General features: G+C 35.7%; 1 protein-coding gene across 6 annotated transcripts in view; it reads left to right on the plus strand.

Annotated features, from left to right (window-relative positions):
* Nucleotides 1-21,913, plus strand: part of Gulp1 (GULP PTB domain containing engulfment adaptor 1) — a 250,007-nt gene that overhangs the window by 222,636 nt on the left and 5,458 nt on the right. For 2 of the 6 annotated variants that reach the window (XM_036173401.1, XM_036173402.1), the window contains exons 7-11: nucleotides 7,016-7,132; nucleotides 7,383-7,406; nucleotides 7,819-7,911; nucleotides 16,138-16,276; nucleotides 19,639-19,733. In XM_036173401.1, coding sequence (XP_036029294.1) covers nucleotides 7,016-7,132; nucleotides 7,383-7,406; nucleotides 7,819-7,911; nucleotides 16,138-16,276; nucleotides 19,639-19,733 — 468 coding nt within the window. The other 4 variants (XM_036173404.1, XM_036173405.1, XM_036173403.1 and 1 more) reach the window with 4 other exon arrangements.

Here is a 21,913-nt window from a genome sequence, read left to right on the forward strand (position 1 = left end):
TTGAGAATATTAAAGCAGATATTCCTAAAATAATTTCTATTTTAAGATATAACACTCTTTTAGCATTTACACCAATGCAATAAACTCAATTTTCTTTCATCCATGCCTTGAACATGGAAATCAACTTCCTTGGAATCCTCTGAAATGGTTCATAATTAGAATTCATAATAAATATCAACATTCTTATAATTATGTACTACTTCATACTCTTTCCTTGATACCCATCTACATCTATCATATGATCATAAAGCAAAAGTGTGTTTCTTATATAGCTACATCATATTTTTTAAAGTATAGGGTTTTTTTTTTACCTCAAGGACAATTTTATTAGAGTTTAAATGTTGAACTTTTATGGGAGGCACGTTATGAATCCTAGAATCTGTCTGGAGGAGTAGAATGAAAGATGAAGAGATAAAATCTTCCATTTGAGTTACTGACATGGAGGCTTGCCACATGGGGAGGAGGGCATTAGAGAAAGAATAAAGAAGTCCAAAGTGTTGGGAAATGGATGATTTAAAAGATAAAAGGAAAATGGGAAATATTAACGCTTTTATGAGTAATTCAGAAAAGGGGGCTGATTTACAAAGCTGTGTGCTGTGTTCCAGTAAGCTACTGCACAGGGGCCTAAAATTCTGGGAAAGGAAGATGTAGTATCTCAGTGAACCCACCTTCTAGGAGAGGCCTGCTTTCATGCACTCAAGGAGGAACTGTTTCCTCGGTTGCACTGTATTTTTCACTCCATGTTTAATTATATCTCTAATTAAAATATGAACATAAATGTAATGTTGACTTGATCAATATGCAGTAATTTTGATATGCCATCCTTTCTAATTAATAACAATAATATTATTAATTATTATAGTGAATTAATCATAGAATATTAAAATGGGACAATGAGTTTTAGCCTTATTGATAGAACACATTCATTTAAAAAAAAAGAAAGAAAAATCAAGGCTGCAGAAATTGTTTCCCAATGTGACATTTAGTAACAGAATAATGGAGAAATCCAAGTCTTTGGAGTTGCATCCTCATTCTCAATCTCTTCACATTAAGACATACCCCTTTCTTCTTAGTGACAGGGGAAGCAAGGGAAGCCAGAATTCCACAGCAGGAAAACTTGCTCTCTGTCACCACCAGGCAAGAGCACTTTTTTCTTCCTTGAATTGTGTCTGATATAACACCTAAAATGGGGGTTGACAAATTTCTCAAATTTGTCAGTAGCCCAGAATAACTTAGATTGAACCAAATATCACTCTTCATATCAGGAAACAGAAAATCTTAAAGCAAATAAAAAGAGTTAACTAATAGGTTATAACATGAGGAAGTCAAAGATGCTGGATTTTAAAACAAAGACTTAGAACAATCAACTATCTTAAAATGTAAAAAACAGAAATTATGGACACAATTTTTAAAAATTTATGTTTTATTAAAAAATAAAATAGCTAGTCAAGCTGAGTGATTGTAGAACATGTCTTTAATCCCAGCACTCAGGATGCAGAGGCAGGTAGACCTCTGAGTTTGAGGCCAGCCTGGGCTACAGAGTGAATTCTAGGACAGACAGGACTACATGGAAAAACCCTGTCTCCAAAAACAAAACAAAATAAACAAACAAAAAAAAACCAGGAAAGAGGCAGGTAATCTAATCAAAGATATAGAAGAAATAAGTATCAGACCTAGAAGTCTGACAAATGAAAGACAGATTTTAAAAAATTGTAAAATTAACCTTGTACAATATTTGTAGACTGGAAACTATAAATAATTTATGAAGAAAATTACAGATGGTGTATTTAAGTAGAAAGGCACACCGTGTTCACAGGTCAATGCTATATGTTTGCATATGTTTCTATTTAAGCCTGTTACAGGTTTTACTCAATTCTTCGAATCACAGTAAGAGCTTTTGTAGCTGTAGACAAGATTATTTTAAATTTACATGAATGCAAAAGAACTAGAATTGTTCAAGCAATTCTGAAAAATAGCAGTGACAAGCAAGACATGAATATACCTTATATAGAGGTTTCTTTATGGTTCTGTAAGTGAGAGACATCCAGGGCCATAGAGCAGACTGTAGAACACAGAAAGGAAATACACAAATACATGCTTCCCTGGTTTTTAATAACAGTACAAAAGCAGAATGATAAAGGTATGTTTTGCTTATTTTTCTTTTTAAGACAAGGTTTTATTCTTTGTCCCAGGTTGGCCTGTAATTCAGTAGTTACTCCAAGTTGCTGTTGAACTTGTATTCTTTCTGCCTCTGTCTGCAGTATATTGCTCCTGCAAACATACTAAGTAAAATTAGATAGCTTTTTGACACAAACTGTGGGTTCGTATGGTCAGCTCATGCCAACAAAATATACCTTGACCTAAATCTCAAATGTCATCTACATATTTACTGGAAATCTACCATGGACTTAGATGTAAAGTGTACAGCTGTATTTACCGGAAATCCACTATGGACTTAGATGTAAGTGTACAACTGTAAAACATTTGGGGGGAAAAGCAGGAGATAGTCAAGTTATGTAAAGAAATCTTAGACTTTGCAATCAAATCAGGATATATAAATGGATGAAAAGAAAACTTGTAGTTTACTAAAAGTACTTTTTCCCCCCCAAAAAATACCTCATTTCTTCAGGCTTGGAAATTTATAAAAGCAGGCAAACTAAAAGTCAACATGAAAGGCATTATTTGAAAGGCAAGTTTTAGACATTGAAAAAAAACTGAATACTACATGAAAAACTATGACTCTTTTATGCATGTAACAGAAACCTCAAAATACTCAACAAAGTAATTTGAGAAACACAAGGAGAAACAGGCAAATCCACAATTATGGAGAAAGCCTTCTGACAGGTAAAAGGGATATCTGGGCACTTCTTACATGAGTACACTGGATCATGCGATTTTTGGCTGTTCTCTAAAGCTATCAAGAATGAGTAAAAGTTTGATGATTTATATACATTTACCATAATGTTTTGTACTTGACAAGCAGAATAGGATTTTAACCATCCATGAGACATTCATTAAGTGTGTATTATGCAGCACCCACCCTAATGGAAAGACAGTTAGGACCATGACAAAAGTGACACCGCCATTGTCCCAGGAACATGGCTGGTAAGAGGGCAATTAATGACTGTTATTGTGAATGTGGCAATGACTCTCAAGGATGATTTGGCAGCATACACTGGTGTCTGTGGTATTTGACACAGGAATTATCTTTCTGATAAAGCATCTTAAATGAATGCTGTCAAACATGGGAGGAGAGGAACAAAACTGTAAGGAAATACTAGAAATGCAAATGCTAAAAGGACAGGGAATAGGCAACTATGCTAAAACCATTCAAGACAATGTTGCCTTTCAAATGACATTTGTGGAGCTTACAGAATCATGCTTCAAAGGTGAGAAAAGTGCAGCCTTAGACTAGTACATTTTATGCCACTGTGTAGGGACCCCAAATGTTTAATGGTTATAAACTACCTTTTACGTTTTAAAACAAACGAAGGAAAGAAAAAAAAAGAAAACGTATGCTTTCTACCTTCCAGTTATATAAGTTTTCAATTTGCATCCATTTTTGAAACATTCTATTCTATCATAAACTAAGAATATATGTCTACTGAAGTCACATGATCTTTGTACAATAGCAACCTAGACTTAAGTCTTGATGTCATTTAAACTAAAGTATTTTAGATCTCTTTTTGAAGACTATTTACATAAATGTTTTAGGTTTAAGAAATTTTTAAAGTATTTTAATAGTTAGTAAGGAATTACCCTCCCGAAAAAAACTGCTTACATTTTGCCCTGTAAAGTAACTTCCACAACTAAATAAATAAACTTCAAATTATAAAATAGTAATAGATAGAGGTTGTTTAAACTAAAGCAATACAAATAACAAATTCAGGTTTTCAGTTTCTCTGGAAGTCACTGTTGTGTGCACAGTGCTCTGCCACATCTTAGACTTGCTGCAGAAAACAAATTTGACTCCACCTTCAAAATCCCAAAGCCAAATATTCATGGATATTTAACTTGCTTAAATAAAGTCATTCCCATGCTGTGTAACTGCCAGATGCCTGGAAGAAAAAAAGCCACCACCATAGCAATGAACTGAGAGCAGCCGACGAATGCAGTCTCATCCACTGTCTTCTGGAGGGTAATGCAAAGGTTGCTATTGTACAAAAGTCTCTTACAGAGATGATGAGACAAGCTAGTGTCAAGAACTCTGAGTGTTCTGCAGTATAAAGCCCATCAAGTTAGAGAATGGACAGAAGGCACATCTCATTCGATGAGGAGGATCTATGGATGACATATACGCACATAAAAAATATCCCATGGTAGCATTTATTAGGAAAATGAAGTTTAGAAATCAAACGGAGACATTTGCTACCCAAAAGGTTACAATAAAACCTCCAAATGCTGATGAGAATGTGGAAACTGCATGACTCATGCGTAGCTGCTGGGAACACTAAATGCTAAAGCCATTCAGAGTAAACAGTTTGTAAGTCTTTTAAGAAACTTAACATGCAACTCTTGTATGAGCAGTTTGGAAATTCACAACACAGAAATCAAAGTTTAAAATATTCACAGAAAAACAAACCTGACAATATTTACAAATGTGCATGCATATGTATTTGTTTTCATGAGTTTAGCTTATTGCTAATCGCCCCAAACTACAATCCCCCTAAAGAGTAGGTGAATAAACACTCTTTTATACATTCCAACCTCAGATCTTAGCAATAGAAAGGAATGAGTTGTCAGTGCATACAGCAGCTTCATGGCTCTGCAAACAAAGGAAAAGGCCAGTCCCTGAGCATAGTGTTCCATGATTCTACATCTATAGTGCTCCAAAACAGACAAAATCATAGAAGCAGCAAATTGATGTTTGCTGATGGTCTGAGAGAAAGGTGAGAACAGACTGGAAAAGGAATGCCTTTACAGCAAGGTGAAGGATTGTTGCCTTGAAGTCCTCTGTACTTTGGCCATATTTTCCATATCCTAGTTGTGATTGGTGCTGCACCTTTGAGACATGGTACCATTGGAAAGAGCAGGAGACAGTGTTAACAGGACCTGTCTGTGCAAATTCTTACAGTTTTAGGTAAATCTAAAACATGTAACTAGTCGTTTTCTATCCTGTGAGTCAGCTCCCAAATAATGACATGGAGACTTATTAATTATGAAAGCTTGGCCTTAGCTTAGGCTTGCCCCACTAGCTCTTATGACTTAAGTTAACCTGCTTCTATTAATCTACATTTTATCATGACTTTTTACCTTTATTTCATTCTACGTGTCCAACTTTCTCCATGTCTCGTTGGTGTCTCGTTGACATGATTCGAGTGCTTAGATTCCTCCTCTTCTCTCTCCCTGGAAATCCTGCCTATCTTCCTTGCCTAGTCACTATCAGTTCAGCTTTTTATTACACCAATCACAGCAATACATCTTCACAGTGAACAAATATCCCACAACAACAAAAACAACAAAAAATCACAAAAAAGTGATGGCCTATTTGAAGCCAAACATTTATCTTACTTTAAATAAATGCATGCCATAGAGATTCACTCATGACCTGCAAAGCCAAGCAGGGAAAGAATGTGTATTGTTGCATGCACCTTTAGTTCCATTACTTGGGAGGCAGAAGCAGACAGATCACTGTGAGTTCAAGGCCAACCTTGTCTACAAAGTGAATTATAGGCCAGCCAGCTTCAAAATATCAAAACAAAAACCACACATCACATTTTCTGTTTGCTTCTAATTTAGATGATGGCCTATTCTACTAAACAATGGACTGCAGTTCCCTTAACCAGGGTTAAAGCATGCCATATTATAAAAATTTCACATTATACAACTTCCATTAATTCTGTATAGAAAGTTGGGTTATTGTCAAGACACACATGCATCGTTAATATAGGAGGAATCCACTCTGCCCAATATGTCCATAGTGGAAACGTTTATAATAAATTCTTATAGTCATATTTTGTGTTTTAATTTTTGAAACAGCCTACATTTTTCATTCTTATTTTGTGTAGCAAAGCCTTCCTTTAATAAGTTTTAAGAAGAATGTTTTGTTTTAGGTAGTTCATAATATGTAAAAAGCATTAACAATGTTGGTTTGTTAAAGTGGGATTTTTCACTGTTTAATGTTATCACTATTTTCCTGTCATTAAAAACAGGAATTCATCTTATTATGACATTTGTCTGTGCATTGACTCAATTAATGCCTTATTAAGACTCTTTGGGCTAATTAAGTAAATTAATATTTTATTCCTATTTATGCAAATGCCAGGAAATTGTGGAGATTCAGGTGAAGAAGAAATGAGGTAGTGGACTCTGGGTGTCTGTAGCTGTTTCTTTTTGATAGAATGTACACCAGGTCTAATTCCGAAGAGAGCAATGCTTTGTTCAGTTATCATCTTACAAGAAATATAAACTGTTAACACCACTGAAAATTAGAAGCTTTCAAGTAAAAGTTCACGTTTCTGTGCTAATCTTCCATGTTTGAAACTGCTTAGATCTCTGTGGAACGATGAACCAACTGGACCTAGTTGCCGGTCTAGAGAGGTCTTCCCTGGAATTGTCCATGGACCCCCATACCCAGGGGGCTTCATTCCTGTCACCTGCCCAAAGCTTACAATCCCTTCTCATTAGGAAAAGAAAACAGAAACAAAACAGCAAGAGAAACCACTCAGTTCAATGCTTGCATTTGATTGGTACTAGGTATTTGAGGAAGGGAGAAAAATAACTCTGCAGAAAGCTCTTCAATTCAACAGAGGGAAGGCTTCACTCACAGGACTTTCTAACTTGAATAGCTGCTCATTGGTGGCCTCCTTTTTCTACAGTTGATTTTATTCTTGAGGTTGACAGACCTCAGATCCTTATGCCAGCACAGAATACTTCCTACAAATGTCTCTGAAGACCTCTGGGTTTTTTTGTTTTTTTTTATTTGTTTGTTTTGGGGGTGCGGTGGAGGGGGGGTAAATAACAGCATGATATATTGTTACTAATATGCAGCTCTTCATTGTATGATTTTACAAAGGCTGAAGAAATAACATTAACAATTGGCCAAGCTTTTGACCTGGCATACAGGAAATTTCTAGAATCTGGAGGAAAAGATGTGGAAACAAGAAAACAGATTGCTGGAATGCAGAAAAGAGTGAGTAACCTAACCTTCTCACTTCACGTTTGTCTGATGCGTACAGGGAAGTTTGTTTATGCTCAAACAGACTGAGAAGGCCTGCCATTAATTTTTCCTCACACGGCGGGCGCTGCTTTCTCCATATTCCTATAATTCTTCATCCTGGGGCCTCTGCACAGTCTTTAACTGTTTTATATTGAATTCCCACAAGAACTTAGTGTTCTCATGTGACTTTGCTTCACTTCCTGATGCTTCTCATGGGGATCAGAGCAGCAGAGGCAGCAGATGCTGGGTAAGTGGATTCCCATGCAGATCGGATTCCTTTGTAATTCAATTACACCACTTTTCCACCCTACAGTCTTCACAAGCAGCTTTTCTGTCTTGTGGTTATACTCCAAGATTATGGGTATAAATTGTACAGCTCAACAAGAAAACACAGAAATTAACATTAGGAACATAATATTTACACAAACAAGGTTTTTTGTTTTGTTTTGTTTCGTTTTGTTCTTTAATTTAATGTCTTTCCAGTGACCCAAGATTTTCTGATATTTGCTTGGCTTTGGCAACCAGTTTTCCTTGTGCACCAGAGAACTTTTGAGTTTTAATAGAATAAAATGGTATTTGCTAATGTAGCTGAGATAACAGCCAATATTTTCCAAGAAAAAATAATCCTGAAAATGATTCAATAATTTTTTGATTTTTAGATCCAAGATTTAGAAACAGAAAATATGGAACTTAAAAATAAAGTACAAGATTTAGAAAACCGGTTGAGAATAACTCATGTGTCATCCTCTCCAGTAAGTACATTGAGTAAGTGTGTGATTCTATGATGTCAAACACCTCTTGATCATGAATCCTGTACTGATTCAAGCCATATTTTGTGATCAATATCAAAACAAAGACTGGATGGAGATGAAGACTGCTCAGCAAGGTGCTTTTCCATGTTTAAATTCTGTAGCTAGTTCGGAACATGGTTATTTTTCATGTTACTCTTTTTGTTCCCCCATATTTTCTAAAATAATTTAAGCCCCACTTTGATCTTAAGGTTTAATATACTTTCTCCACTTGCGGCAAATCTGTCCTTCTTTCGTGTTGGTTATAATTTCCTGGGATAGACACAGCGGGCATGTAGTCTAGTCCTGCAATGCTGAACATCACTTTAGGAAATAGACTGAGAACAAGACCATGTACTGGATGCGGTAGCTTCAGACACTAAAATGCACAAGTTCTGTTCAGACAGCATGCAAACATTTGTTATGAAATTATTTGTGTCTGACCTGATCTATTTTGATATCCTTTCCTCAATACCAGGGATAATATCATTATTAAGTAATTTTTGAAAGAGGTGCGATTTAAAGCTACATTTTTTCTAGCAAAGATTATTTAATACTGAACTTTTTTCTATTTAATAATTTGTACCACAAATAATCTTCATAATGCATCGTATTCACACTATTTACAGCATAATTGCATGGATTTGAACACCATTGTGAGACAAGTAAACTGTTGGAAGATGACAATTTTTATATATAGTACTTATATATAATTATATACATACAATTTTATAGACAATATCATAATGGCTTACCAGTTCATCACCTTGAAGAAGGATGATTCTATGAGAACTGGGCTTAGGGCTTCAAACTAGCATGACCTGAAAGTTTGATCTGTTTTTCCCTTCACTTTGAACTCATGTTTTTTCATCCTCTGAGGGAGAAAGTTGGTATGTCCACTGTTGAAAGAACTGGTGGCTGTCAGCTGCAATAGCCAAGCAGGGGAAGGTAGCAGACGGAGTGCAGACAATATGCTTAGTGGGATTACTGGCCCTAGCCTTCGCATCATAACCCCTCTTACTTTTCTCCTTCACTTTATGCTCCTCTCAGAGTTTAGCGTTGTCTTGTTTTGCCTTGCTTTCCTTTCTTCAAGATACAGAACAATGGCTCCATCCTCTGCTTTGGCTCTAAAAGTGCAAGATGCAACACACACCCTTTGAAGCCATGTTAAAATGTTTATTATAAGTCTTGTTATAAAACACAGAGTATGAGGGAGAGTGCTTTTCCAGTGAGTCTTGAGTACTTGTTTCTAGAATTTATTAGGTATGCTTTGGTTCAGCCTTTGGGTTGTCAAAAAATAAAACAAGCGTGTCATCATTTGGGATGTCACCATGTTTCCTTTCTTTGAGGACAGAAATCTGAGGCCATTTCATTGAAGGTGAAGGTTTGGGAGGATCCAATGGTTTGGGACACATTTGAAGAACTGCTGCTCCCTCTCCAGCAGATCTTGCAAATATGTCCCAAGGCAGACACTGTCCTGCACTAACACTGGGTACCTGTGAAAAAAAATGGAATCAGTGGCGAGGTTGTAAATGAGCATTGGAGGTTTGAATATAGTAAGATCTTGGTTAAAGAAGACAAAGTTTCATTTAAGCAGGAGGAATAGGCTTAAGTGTCTTACTGCAATTCAGAGACCTCCTAGAGCCTTGGTTCTCGACCTTCCTAGTGTTGCAACCCTCATGTTGTGGTGACTCCCACAATAAAATTATTTCATTGCTATTTCATAACTGTAACTTTGATAGTGTTATGAATTATAATGTAAATAGCTGATATGCAGGGTTGCTGACATGTGACCCCAATTAAATGGTAGTTCAACTACCAAAGGGGCTGTGACCCATAGTTTGAGAACCACTGTTCTGGAGCATGCAATGGTTATTTGTGGTGGGTATTGTGTTCCCTGAAATATTGCATGTTCCCTGAAATAAACATATCTGGGGTCAGAGAACAGACAGCCACTAGAACAAAGCCAAAAATGGTGGCTAGAAAATGGGAAGAGTAAGCCATAACAGCAGTTGGGTGGTGGCGATGCACGCCTTTAATCCCAGCACTTGGGAGGCAGACCTAGCTGGATCTCTGAGTTCAAGGCCACTTTAGAAACAGCTAAGCATGGTGACCCACGCCTTTAATCCCAGAAACCCAACCTTTAATCCCAGGGAGTGGGGTCAGAAAGAGAAAGGTATATAAGGCATGAGGACAAGGAACTAAAGGAGTAAAGCATGTAGTTAGTTAAGCATTTGGTTGGTTAAGTGTTCAGGCTTTGGAGCAGCACAGTTCAGCTGAGATTCATGTGGAGGAGGACTCAGAAGCTTCCAGCCTGAGGAAACAGGATCACCTGAGGAACTACCGAGGTGAGATAGCTGTGGCTTGTTCTGCTTCTCTGATCTTCCAGCAATCACCCCAATAACTGGCCTCAGGTTTGATTTCATTATTAAGACCTTTTAAGATTCCTACTAAGTTATTCTCACCATAAGTAAATGATGGGTGTATGAAAAAGAACACAGAAAACTTTTGATTGTTTAAGGAGAGTCAATTAAAAAATATTCTTCACTTCTAAAATTTAAAAAAGTTAAGTGAAATTACTAAAATTATGAATTATGAAAAGTCTGATCCAATAATTTTGAAGATTTTGTTATAGGCTTTTCTTAACCTACTTCTATTCTTTATGTTTTCAGTACATTTTTTAATTCAAGTAGAGTTACATCACTTTCCCCCTTCCCTTTCCTTCCTCCATCCCCTCCCAGATACCCTCATTCCAACCCTTCCCTGGATACCCAGCCAATCTCATCCTCCTTCTCTCAATTGATAGCCTCTTTTTCTTTTATTATTCTTGTTACATATATACATATACATGTATATGTTTTCACAAATATATAAATATAATTGTTGTTTGTGTATATGTAGTTTCAGGCTTTTCTTTTTTATGAGATTATTAACAATGTCTTTGCTTTTCATTTTCTATTTTCTTTACACAACAGTGAAATAAGCTGGCATAGTACTAAGTACAGCTATATTTACTTTACCACTGTAGAAATAACTTCCCACCTTTCTTATAGTAAAATTATAAAAAGTAAGTTTTTGTTACCTTCAACTATTTGACATGAAGTAGCTTATGAATACCCATTTTGGATTGGGTCAAACTATTGAATTGGAAAAATGGCAGATGTATAATAATTAAAATACAAATTAAAGTGTAAGTATCTCTTAATGATTTTCCATGTGCTTTCAGGGTAACCTATTTCTGATAAGTTAGAAATAACTTGCATCTGTTCTTATGAAAATTGAATGTTACCTTCAAGGACACAGTAGGAAAGCATACTTCATAGAATTCCTACAGCCTACTCTGGAATTGAGATTCTGTACACACTGTACATTTTACTTTTTTGTGTTCAACTTAGGAATAAAATATAGGATGCTTACAAAATGATTAAACTAGCTAGCAGTTTGGTTAAAGAAATAGAGGCAATGGTCTATATAGTAGCTGAAGAAATACTATAATTGATTAAGGATCCCACATACAATAATATAGGTGAGTTGTTTGCACATAATTAAATTGTCATTATATGCTTAATGAGTTTTCAATGTGTTTGTGTTGAGTGGAACACCCCCCAAACAGATGACCTCTTTACTGGCCATCCCAACACAGGGTGTTCACTGTCCTAAATTCCATTCAGCTGTCTAAGGCATGGGTTCCTTTTCTGACAAATGAAATAGGCCTTGATATTATCCATAATATGTATCTCCTTATTACATTGAGATTGTGGAGACCTTTTTTGTTGGTTTTAGAAATTGGTCCTCATGCTAAAGTATCATTTAGATACACTGAGAAATTTCCGTTCCTTAACTCCACGCTTTGCTTTGTTCTGTGTTCTTGTGGTTTGGCTGTAGATGAGAGGCTGGTTTCCTGCCACTTGGGACTAATCGTCTAGGAGGAAACTGATTTCCATTCATTATATTCACATGGCAGTGTCACTTATATTTATATTTGAAAAGAGGGTTTATTCTGCCCTCCCAGTCTCATGAACACCTTCGGAAGATTGTCCATTTATAAAATGTGGGCACACCAAGTTACGTCAAATTTTTCCTCATGATTTTTATGTCTGAGGGCTTGCATTTTATTTTACTAGGTCCAGAAGCTTTCAAACAAATCAAGCTAATCCCACAAAGTTAAATGAATAAAATTATAGTTTCAAGGAATACTGAACTGTCTGTTGCTGGGTAAAACAAATGTCTCCCTTTCAATTAACCAGTGTTAGGTAAAATTCTACTTTTATATAATCTACTGTGTAGCCACTGATTAGACTCAATCAGACAATTACACCCTAAAATGTGTATTTCGTTGTGGGTAAACAAACCTAGTGCTTTCTCAACTACTCTTGAATTCAAGCTTGGCAAGAGCACATTATGAAAACTCTCAGTTACACAACAAGCCAAATATGAGTCTTAAAACAAAGGCACAGTTTAAACATGAACATCAGTAAAGAACATTTGGTACCCACAGAAAATGATTACTAGTTCCCAGCTTCAGATTTGTTAGCTGCACACAGATGATCCTGAGTCAAAGCCTATGGAATGGGAAGCAAGCATGTTTTCTGTCCTCTTCTATCAGGCAGTGCCTGCTCACAGCACTGAGCCTTGGTTTCAGGTTTCTTTTTGTGATTTGTGGCTGCTAGGCTAGTCACAACCATTTAACTTCGATGATTTTTAAATGAAATATAAGATAGTAGCTCTCATAATTAAGATATTATAAACCCACTTTAGATCGGGAAGCCTGAAATAGTCTTTCCTGTTGGTATAAGTTTCAAATTAGAGTATTCGTTTCTTGTAAGGCTTATTTTTACTGTGCTGTTAAAAATGTACCATAAGCAATTAACAACTGCTGAGAGGGTGCAGTTAGTCTTCCATGAATGGGCCCCCAATGAGTTATCCAGTATGCAGCCTTGAACACATAGATATACAAGTAACACTAAATGGACTCAGTAGGTTGTACCTATATGTTAATGCATTTATATACATATGGAACAATAGTAATTAAAATTAATTTTAAATTTAAATTTAAAATTAAATTTAAAGAGGCCTTAGCCACTTTGAAGAGTAGGTGGGAGGTGAGGAGGCGGGAGAAGGGGAGGGAGGGGAAACTGGGGTTGGTATGTAAAATGGAAAAAATTTTAATTAAAAAATAAATAAATAAATAAATAAAAATAAAAAAATTGAATTAAAAAGGCCATGGGTTTGAGAGGGAGTGAGGGAACTATACAGAATGGATGTGGGGGGGATTCGAGAGAAGTGCAGAAGAGGGCAAATGATGTAACTGTATTTTAATTTTTAAAATGCAAATTAAGAAGTGCTGTAAAATGAAATTTAGAAGTATGCGTCAACATCTGGAAACTGGTGAGAAGAGGGCTGTCCACCCCACCCCGTCACCGCAGAGCTGGGGCCGTTTTGAGTTGAGTGAGGACCTCAGCTTCCTAGCTGGCCATATTCTCATAAATCTCTGCCTCTCAAGCCTTGATACAAAGGTCTCCATCTGACACTCATGGTCAAGACCTCTCTTTAATGTTGCTCCCAGCTTTGTTTATACTGGGGGATCTTTGCAACACTTGTCCCCTCTCTGATTCTTTATTCAGCACTTCGCCCTCTCTTACAAAAAGAAAAACCTCAACTTTAACCTTTAGAAACCTTTTGTTCAGGCTCCCCCAGCAATGATGTAGTGCCTCGTCCCATACCTCTATCCTTTCAGTGCCTCTTACAGGGACAATACAATGCAGCATTGATATAGAAGGCTCCTTCTTTCTGGCCTCTGGCTTTTAGTAAATGAGGAGAGGCTCACCTATAGCTTTGGTGTTAGCTTGTTAATTGGCAACTATAGAATCTGACACCTGGAGAGAGCTCAGCTCTTGGTGAGAAATGTCCGTGATAAAAGAATGACTCCCAAAATCTTGACCCTGTTTACTATACTACCTACCTGCTGTTTATGGCCTCAATTTTCTATGAAGTCTTTGTTAGCTTCCTTTCCATCTCCAGAGTGTCTGGCCATGGGAACTCCTTCCTTATTTTCAGGATGGGCAGGAGAGCTGGAGTCACAGTTTTAGGTTTTGGTTTTGCTTCTGAATGTACGGAGTTGTATATCCTACAAATCTATGGGCATTACTTCTGTGAAAATGTAAGCATTGCTGTAGTCATACTTATAAAGACTGGAAAGTTACAAAAAAATATACTAACACTAGAAAACTCTACAATCACTAACTATTCACCAGAATGTATCTTATGTCCATGACTGTTTATCTTACTGTACACTCCCATCACTGAGACCTTAAAATCTATGACAGGCTTTCTTAGTTTATTCTCTTCTGTCTTCCTCTGAAGTCCTGGTGAATCTGATATTCTGTTTAAAACCATGAAAATATGACACTATTTCAATAAAAAGTGATCAGCGAGACCTTGTACAGATATTCATCTTTAGCTGTATTTCAATTTAGTAAACTTACCCCTGAAATTTTCACAAAATACTTGCCCAAACAATCTTCATGCATGCTCTTCACTCTCTGCAAGCCTCCTTTCTCCTTCTTAGCATGTTTCTCCTGCTTCCTTTACAGTTGTCACACAGAGTATCTGACCATGTGCCACATGTGTTGCTGAGATTCCCATCCTCTTTCTGGAGCAATAGCAATGATCCAGCTTCTTGTCTAAGCACATCTTCCTTTTCTGTCACTCCCATCAACTCGCCTGGCTCCAGACTGTCAGTGGGAGCACTAATAAAACACCTTCTAGAAGTGGCCAGCTCAAGCCAGTCAGTGAGAGCAGCAATCCGAGACCTCATGTAACTTACTAAGCAGAAAATTACTATCCACTCCCTACTTAAAAAGAATTCTTGTAGAATGTGTCCTTTATGTAGTGCTAAAAAAAGGTGTGCCTTGAATTAATGTGATGGGACCTGGGGCCTTTATGGGATATTTTTATTTTCTTAAGTTACTGCTTAGCAGAGTTTGAAGCAGAGAATCATGAGAGTTTAGAAACCCTGAACATAGGGTGTAGTATCAGTACAGAAGCTAGGGGAGAAAAGAAATTTTGCTGGTTTTTAGTAGCAGGTAAGATTTAATATCTTTATGTGCTAAGGAGAGATATGGAAATGAGGAAGACAGACGAGGATTAGGAGAGCAACATTCCTAAATCTAGAAGGGGTGAGAGGTATAATGTAAAGTATTAAAGAAGGGAAAATGACTGTAACTTTTATGATGAAAAAGACACTAGCAATCATTTTAGCTAAACAACTAGTGCATCTCTCTCTACACACAACCAGCTCCCTGTTCTTTTTATTTTGAGACCTCTATTTTCACCATGAGCTGCTCTGGGCAGCATTCTTATAGTGTAATAGGAAATGTAAAAGGTTCTTCTATTCCTCTCTAAAAAATTCATCCTTTAATCAGCTATGACAGTTTCCATAGAAGGCTATACATTATTTTATCTTGCTTGACAAACTCATAATTCTCCCATTTTACATTGTTTTTGGCTGCATTTTCAGAGGATATTAATATTCATTTCTGTATATCTTCCCAGTCCTGAGCTGCACTGTATAATTTAATAATTTGGGTGTTACATTGATGATCATTAATTTATTTTACAAGGTTGCAGTTTGTTATTGAAAACATGACATTATTTAGGAATAAAATTACTGCAATGAATGTCAACTAATTTTTCTTGTACCTATAAATGCAAATTAATATGCTTTACCTTTGAGAACACAAAAATGTAAATTGAACTTGAACGTTCATAATTAAGAAAGTAGTCACTTATGTTCAATTATTTTTTTTAAAAAAAACATGCAAAGTCAACTACAAAACTTTCATTTTTAATCAAATAGTTTTTAAGGTATTTGTTATTTTTTTCTGACTGGGTTGACAATTGTTTGTAAGTATACAAAAGCTCAGCATACCTTGCCAATCGATCTTCAACAATGTCCACACTATTGTTACTATTCATTTGGGAACAAATTTTTGTTGTTTTCTTTTAAATGAGCATTTGGTGTATTATTTTGAACCATAAGAAACTATAGTTAACCACTTTTTATTTACAGAATGGCAAGGTATCTTACTCACCTCAGGGCTGTGATTGTGAGTTTTACATGTATATGACATTCTCAGGATAGTAATGTACTTACATGGGTCATCACACTGATTCCTGTTTTCATTACAGGCCGGCAGTGTAACAGGGAAGTCTCCTTCCACTGACATCTTTGATATGGTTCCATTCTCCCCAATATCACAACCGTCTCCAACACCTACTCGAAATGGCACACAGATCCCACCAGTACCTAGCAGATCTGCTGAGATCAGTAAGCTCTCTAAATATATTAGCATTCCTGCTATATTTTGGTGCAGTTTCAATCTTTCATCTTCTGTGAAAATAACATAACAAGCCAACAGCTTTAATTATTGAAGTATTTTATATAGGTTTCCAATTTGATTAATTCTATTATTACTTTATAATTGAGAAAAAAATACTAAACACATCTCTTTTTGTAAGTTGAACCTTATATGAACAATAAAATTTTGGTATAAGGCTATTTGAACCATAAAATTGTTTAACTGTGCATTTCTATTTATTTAATATCCTAACTGTTAGAAATAACTAGGAGTCATCATGTAGTCATCTGTAATATGTTTACTAAAGTAGTTTAGATATTCTTGTTACAAGGCATTTATGTATCCTTAGTGGAAGAATATGTAAAGAGTGTACATTCTATGATTTTTCTGTGTATAATATTATTTAAGGTGTTTACCTTTGATATATTAAATATTCAAAACATTTTTCTAATGTATATTCTATATATCTATAAACAACACTGAAATCTCTCTTTGGTACATCAGAAAGCATCAAGTAGGCATTTACTGTGTAGGTCTATCTGATCTGTGCCCTGTCAGATTCTGAATGAGTTATTCCAGTAGCCAAACATCAGCCACTCACACCACATGAATACTGGGGAAATCAGCTTCATATTCCACCTTATTAAGATGTTTCACATACAGTGTCTGCAGAAGCCTTTGGTGCATGGTAAGAATGTAGCCTTTTGTTTCCTGTGTGGAACTTGGGCAGGGAGATTGCTCATTTCATTTACTCAGTGTATTTTGTATGATTATTTTTTAAAGAAAAATAATAATTAGAGACTGAAAATGTCAGCCTACAGAAAAATTTCAAAATATCTAAAAATTGGCATATAGAATGAAGAAGTTTTTTTTTTTCACTCAAATCTCCATAGCATACAAAGCAAAAAATAGATTATCTAGTTTGCTTTCATTGTAGTGATAAACACCATTACCAAAAGCAGCTTGGGGAAGAGAGAGACTGTTTCAGTTCACAAGATATAGCCTATTACCAAGGGAAGTCAGGACAGGAGCTCAAAGCTGGAACCAGAGCAGAGACCCTACATGGAGGACCCTTTCCTGGCTTCCTTGCTGGCTCACAGTGGGCTGGGCCCTCTAAATCAGTTACCAATCAGGATCATGCCTACCGCAGGTAAAGGAGGAAATCCCAAGCTGACAATACTTCTTCCAAATGTGTCAACAACCAAGATTCATCATCGTAATGAACAAATGATACTACATCAAACGAAAAATCTTCTATCCCACAAAGAAGATCATTAATAAAGTGAATACTAACCCTCAGAACAGGCAAAGGGGTTCGTGACATCTAAAATATATAGGTAATCCTAACAGCTCAACAGCCAAATTTTTCAATTAAAAACACAGACAGCAGACATTCCATACAAGAAGACAATAGCTAGGTACATGGGGAAAAAAGTGCTCAAAATCAGTATTTATTAGGGAAACATGTATCAAAACCAGGGTGAGATTTTACCTCACTCTAAGTGTTCAGGCAGGAATATGGAAGATCCTCGTACATATTACAACAATAGAAGGATAAACTAGTTCCGATATCATAGAAAAAGTATGGATATTTCTCAAAAAGTTAAAAAATGCCACCATACAATCCATTTATTGTAGCTATTTGTCTAAAGGGGCAGTATCAATCTTCATGTTCAATTCAGTTACACTTGTCAAAAAGTAGAAAGAAACTAAGTGTCTTTCCACTTACTAGTGGGTAAAGAAGATGGACTTATGCACACTGGAATACTGTTCAGCCAAAAAGATGGAAATTCTGTCACTTTAAACAACAGAGATGGAACTGTTCCTTGTGTGTAAAGTAAAATAAAGTAGGCACAAGGATGAACATACCATATGATCTCACACATGTGTAGAGTATAAAATCCGTTATCTCACAGAAATTGAGCATACCTTCATAGTAAGTGAAGACCAAGGTTAAAAAAAAGGAGAAAGGGGGGATGTAGATTAGTGGTAAATATCTGAAAGCTAGAAAAGTGTGTTTTAATATTTTACCATAAAGATATGATAAATGTATGAAAAAGTAGGTATTCTCATCTGACTTATACATTACAAAGTTTAACATATGTGTCAAAATACTTGACAATAAATACATTTTATCTTCTCATTGATTAAAAATAAACTTAGTTTAAAACATTTAAATATGTAAGTGGGAATATATTTTAATTTTATCTAAATATATTTTGCATAAATGAATTATATTCTTTATATATTTGTCACTGTGCTAAGAACTGAAGCCAGCTCCACACACATACTAGCAAGCTTTCTGCTACTTACCAACCTCCATGGCCAGACCTGTTTCAATAAAAGTTTCAAGGAAATAATTAATGATGTAGCATGTCACAGTGCATTTTAGATAATGCCATAACCACCCTGAAGTAATGGGGTATGCTTGTTCCTTAAGAATATTCCCAGGTATCATTTTTTTAAATCCATTCACTTAGATACTATCACAAATTAATGGGATAATTGATTAATTATAAATAAAAAGTGTTTTACACACATATTAGAAATGATGAGTTATATCAAACTAGGTACCATATACTAAATAAGAATGCACTTGCTTAGAACATCTGGATTGCAATTTCAAGTTGTTAGCCTGTGTCAATGTGTGCTTAGTAACCCATGCCTTAAGTAGGTTGTTTGTTTCACTGATAAATGTTAGAGGTGTACCACTCCAGGCTCAGTCAACTGCTACTCTACTATGTGTTGCGTAACTGCAATTAAACTCTTATGTAAACACACAAACACACACATGAAGCTTATTAAATACTAGGTTTCCGTATGATTTTCCACGCATCGTTAGAGTTAGTTATGCTTTCTTCCCTCTTCTCTGTCCTACTCTTCCCCCCTCTCCCTACCTAAACCTCCTTCTGCATTTTCCCCTTCACATCGTCTGTGTTCTACTGTTCTCCTTCCTTAAGATCTTTCTTCACTTTTCTCTCCGATAATCCCATTCTAGTTTCCTAAATACTCCCAGTTAAACATACAACTATAAACATTTGACACTAATATTCACATATAAATGAGAACTTAAAACACTTGTTTATGGCAATACCATCCTGAATATGACTGATCCCATCTTGCCAGAGAATTTCTAAAGTCATAAAACATATTTTTGCTTACTTAGATCAAGAATACCCAATATAAATTATAAGAACCAGTATCTAATTCGATCATGGAAATACTTATATTAATATAATAAGTAAATTCAGACTTTGAAATTATAATTCTGATTTTTTTGTGTTTCAACTAATGTTTGATCATCTTACTTAAAATGTTTTCTTCCTTATAGAACGGGACCTTTTTGGAGCTGAACCTTTCGACCCATTTAACTGTGGAGCAGGGGACTTCCCTCCAGATATTCAGTCCAAATTGGATGAGATGCAGGTGACTGTTTTAATGGATTGGACCACACATTGTTTATTTCTTTTTATTCTGGAACAAAAAAAGTGTACCAAAGCGATAGCCTTCATTGTTGCTATAAAGGCTTATTTAAAGCAGTTAGAGTAAAAATAATTAAACATACTCCTAACCACTGTTACACATGCTAAGGATTGTGTCTTTCTTCCTTTGAATGATTTAAATTATAATGGAAAGAAGATGCTTATTTTTTAATACAAAGTAACAAGATTCTAATTTTTCTAATCATGAACTTAAAAGGCCATTGAAATGAAATTTTAAGATTTTTGTCTCAGTCTTAATAATTCTGAATTTCAAAACTGTAAAGATGTTGGATGAGGGAAAATCTTTGAAAAGAAGCATTGTGACTTTGTCTCACAAATCCTGGACTACTGAGAAGGCAAATACCACAGGCAACTTCTTTAGGAATGTGGTCAAGTAGATTTTTTTCTCTTCTGTCTCTAAATTTTTCTCTAAGTTGCAAGAAATTGGTTTTTAAAGCTTCATACATTGGGTAATGATGGAACAAGAGTCATAGTTAGATCATAATGAAGACTTCTCTTTATATTTGCCATTCACATTTGGATGAAATAATTACTTCCTACTGTACATCACAAAAATCATAATTGTTAGAATCCAGAAAAGCACTAGTTACTTAGAGCTGACCGAGATGAGATGGAGACACTGATGTGAGGAGGTGGAGTTATTTCTGCTTGTTGCCCTGGCTTACCCACCCGCTCCTTGGGCTTCACCACCCCTGCATACCTACACCCAAATCAGAGGACAAACTGTGCCAAAGCTGGCAAACATATGCCTTTCCTTGAGACAATACTACAGAGATCTTCCACATGGATAAATGACATGCTGCCTGACTTATTTTCTAATTATTATGTACACATCTTTTTCATCTTAGATTTAGTAATATGCCTGCATTTAAAAGGTTGAATTATGGGGTTGGAGATTCAGCTCAATGGTAGAGCGCTTGCCTAGCAAGCACAAGTACCTCGGTTCGATCCTCAGCTCTAAGAAAAAAAAAAAAAAAGGGTTGAATTATTTAAAACATGCCTTGAGCCGGGAAGTGGTGACACACACCTTTAATCCCAGCACTCAGGAAGCAGAGGCTGGCAGATCTCTGTGAATTCAAGGCCAGCCAGGTCTCCAAAGCGAGTTCCAGGAAAGGAGCAAAACTATACAGAGAAACCCTGTCTCAAAAAACCAATCAATCAATCAATCAATCAATCAATAAAACATGCCTTGAAGTTTTCAAAGAATATATTAAATATTTCAAAATGTAATCACTTACATACAATTTTTTCCACAAAAAATATTTTAGAACCTTAAAATTTACTAATATTGTATCTTTAAAAAAAACTCTGAAAAATTATTAGTGACTGAGCCCTATAATTTTTATATAATTAGGAAACATCATAACATCAACCAAGTTTAAATTAAGAAGTCTAATGAAATAAGATGTATAGCATTTTGGAGGTGAAACAAAGATCACTCTATCAAACTTCTGTTCATCTCAATACACATTGTGTCTGATGGCAGTGATCTCTCACCTTTATATCTCAATTACTTTGAAAATGGCACTTAAATTTCCTTCCTTTGTTGTTATCCGTGCTAATTCGAATGTGCTGTCTGGGACGAAGCCTGTAGACCATGAGCATGGGAACTGGGAGAAGTGGTGGTTCTCAGGGTGATGAAAATCATGAAGACTTTCCTGGAGGCCTTCTGTTTTTTATACCAAACTTAAAACCTTAATAGGTTTTAAAAGATAAAACTTCAGAATTTTGTAGCAACCCAGTTTGAGAAAATATAGGAGTGATTTAGCAATGTAGTGATCAGATAATATTAAACTAGGATATGATGCTTGGGTTTTGATGTTTCTAATACTTTCTTAATGTCTCTTTTATTCTGCTTTCATGATGGGTAGCGCCAGAGATGGTTGGTATCTCATTTTCATCATTTAAAGAGATAACAAACTTTTTAAGAGCTAATTTTTTTGTATTTTTATGTTTTACTTAATAACTATTCAAATTTCATGTGGATGTGTGTGATTAGTGTGTGACTAATGTGTGATTGGGGTTTAAAGAGGCTCCATAACTCAGATCTTTAGGTTAATTTTTCAGTGATTGTCTATTTCATTGCTCAGCACATTATGTATT

This window comes from Onychomys torridus, chromosome 23 (assembly GCF_903995425.1).
Source record: "Onychomys torridus chromosome 23, mOncTor1.1, whole genome shotgun sequence".
Taxonomy (NCBI): Eukaryota; Metazoa; Chordata; class Mammalia; order Rodentia; family Cricetidae; genus Onychomys; species Onychomys torridus.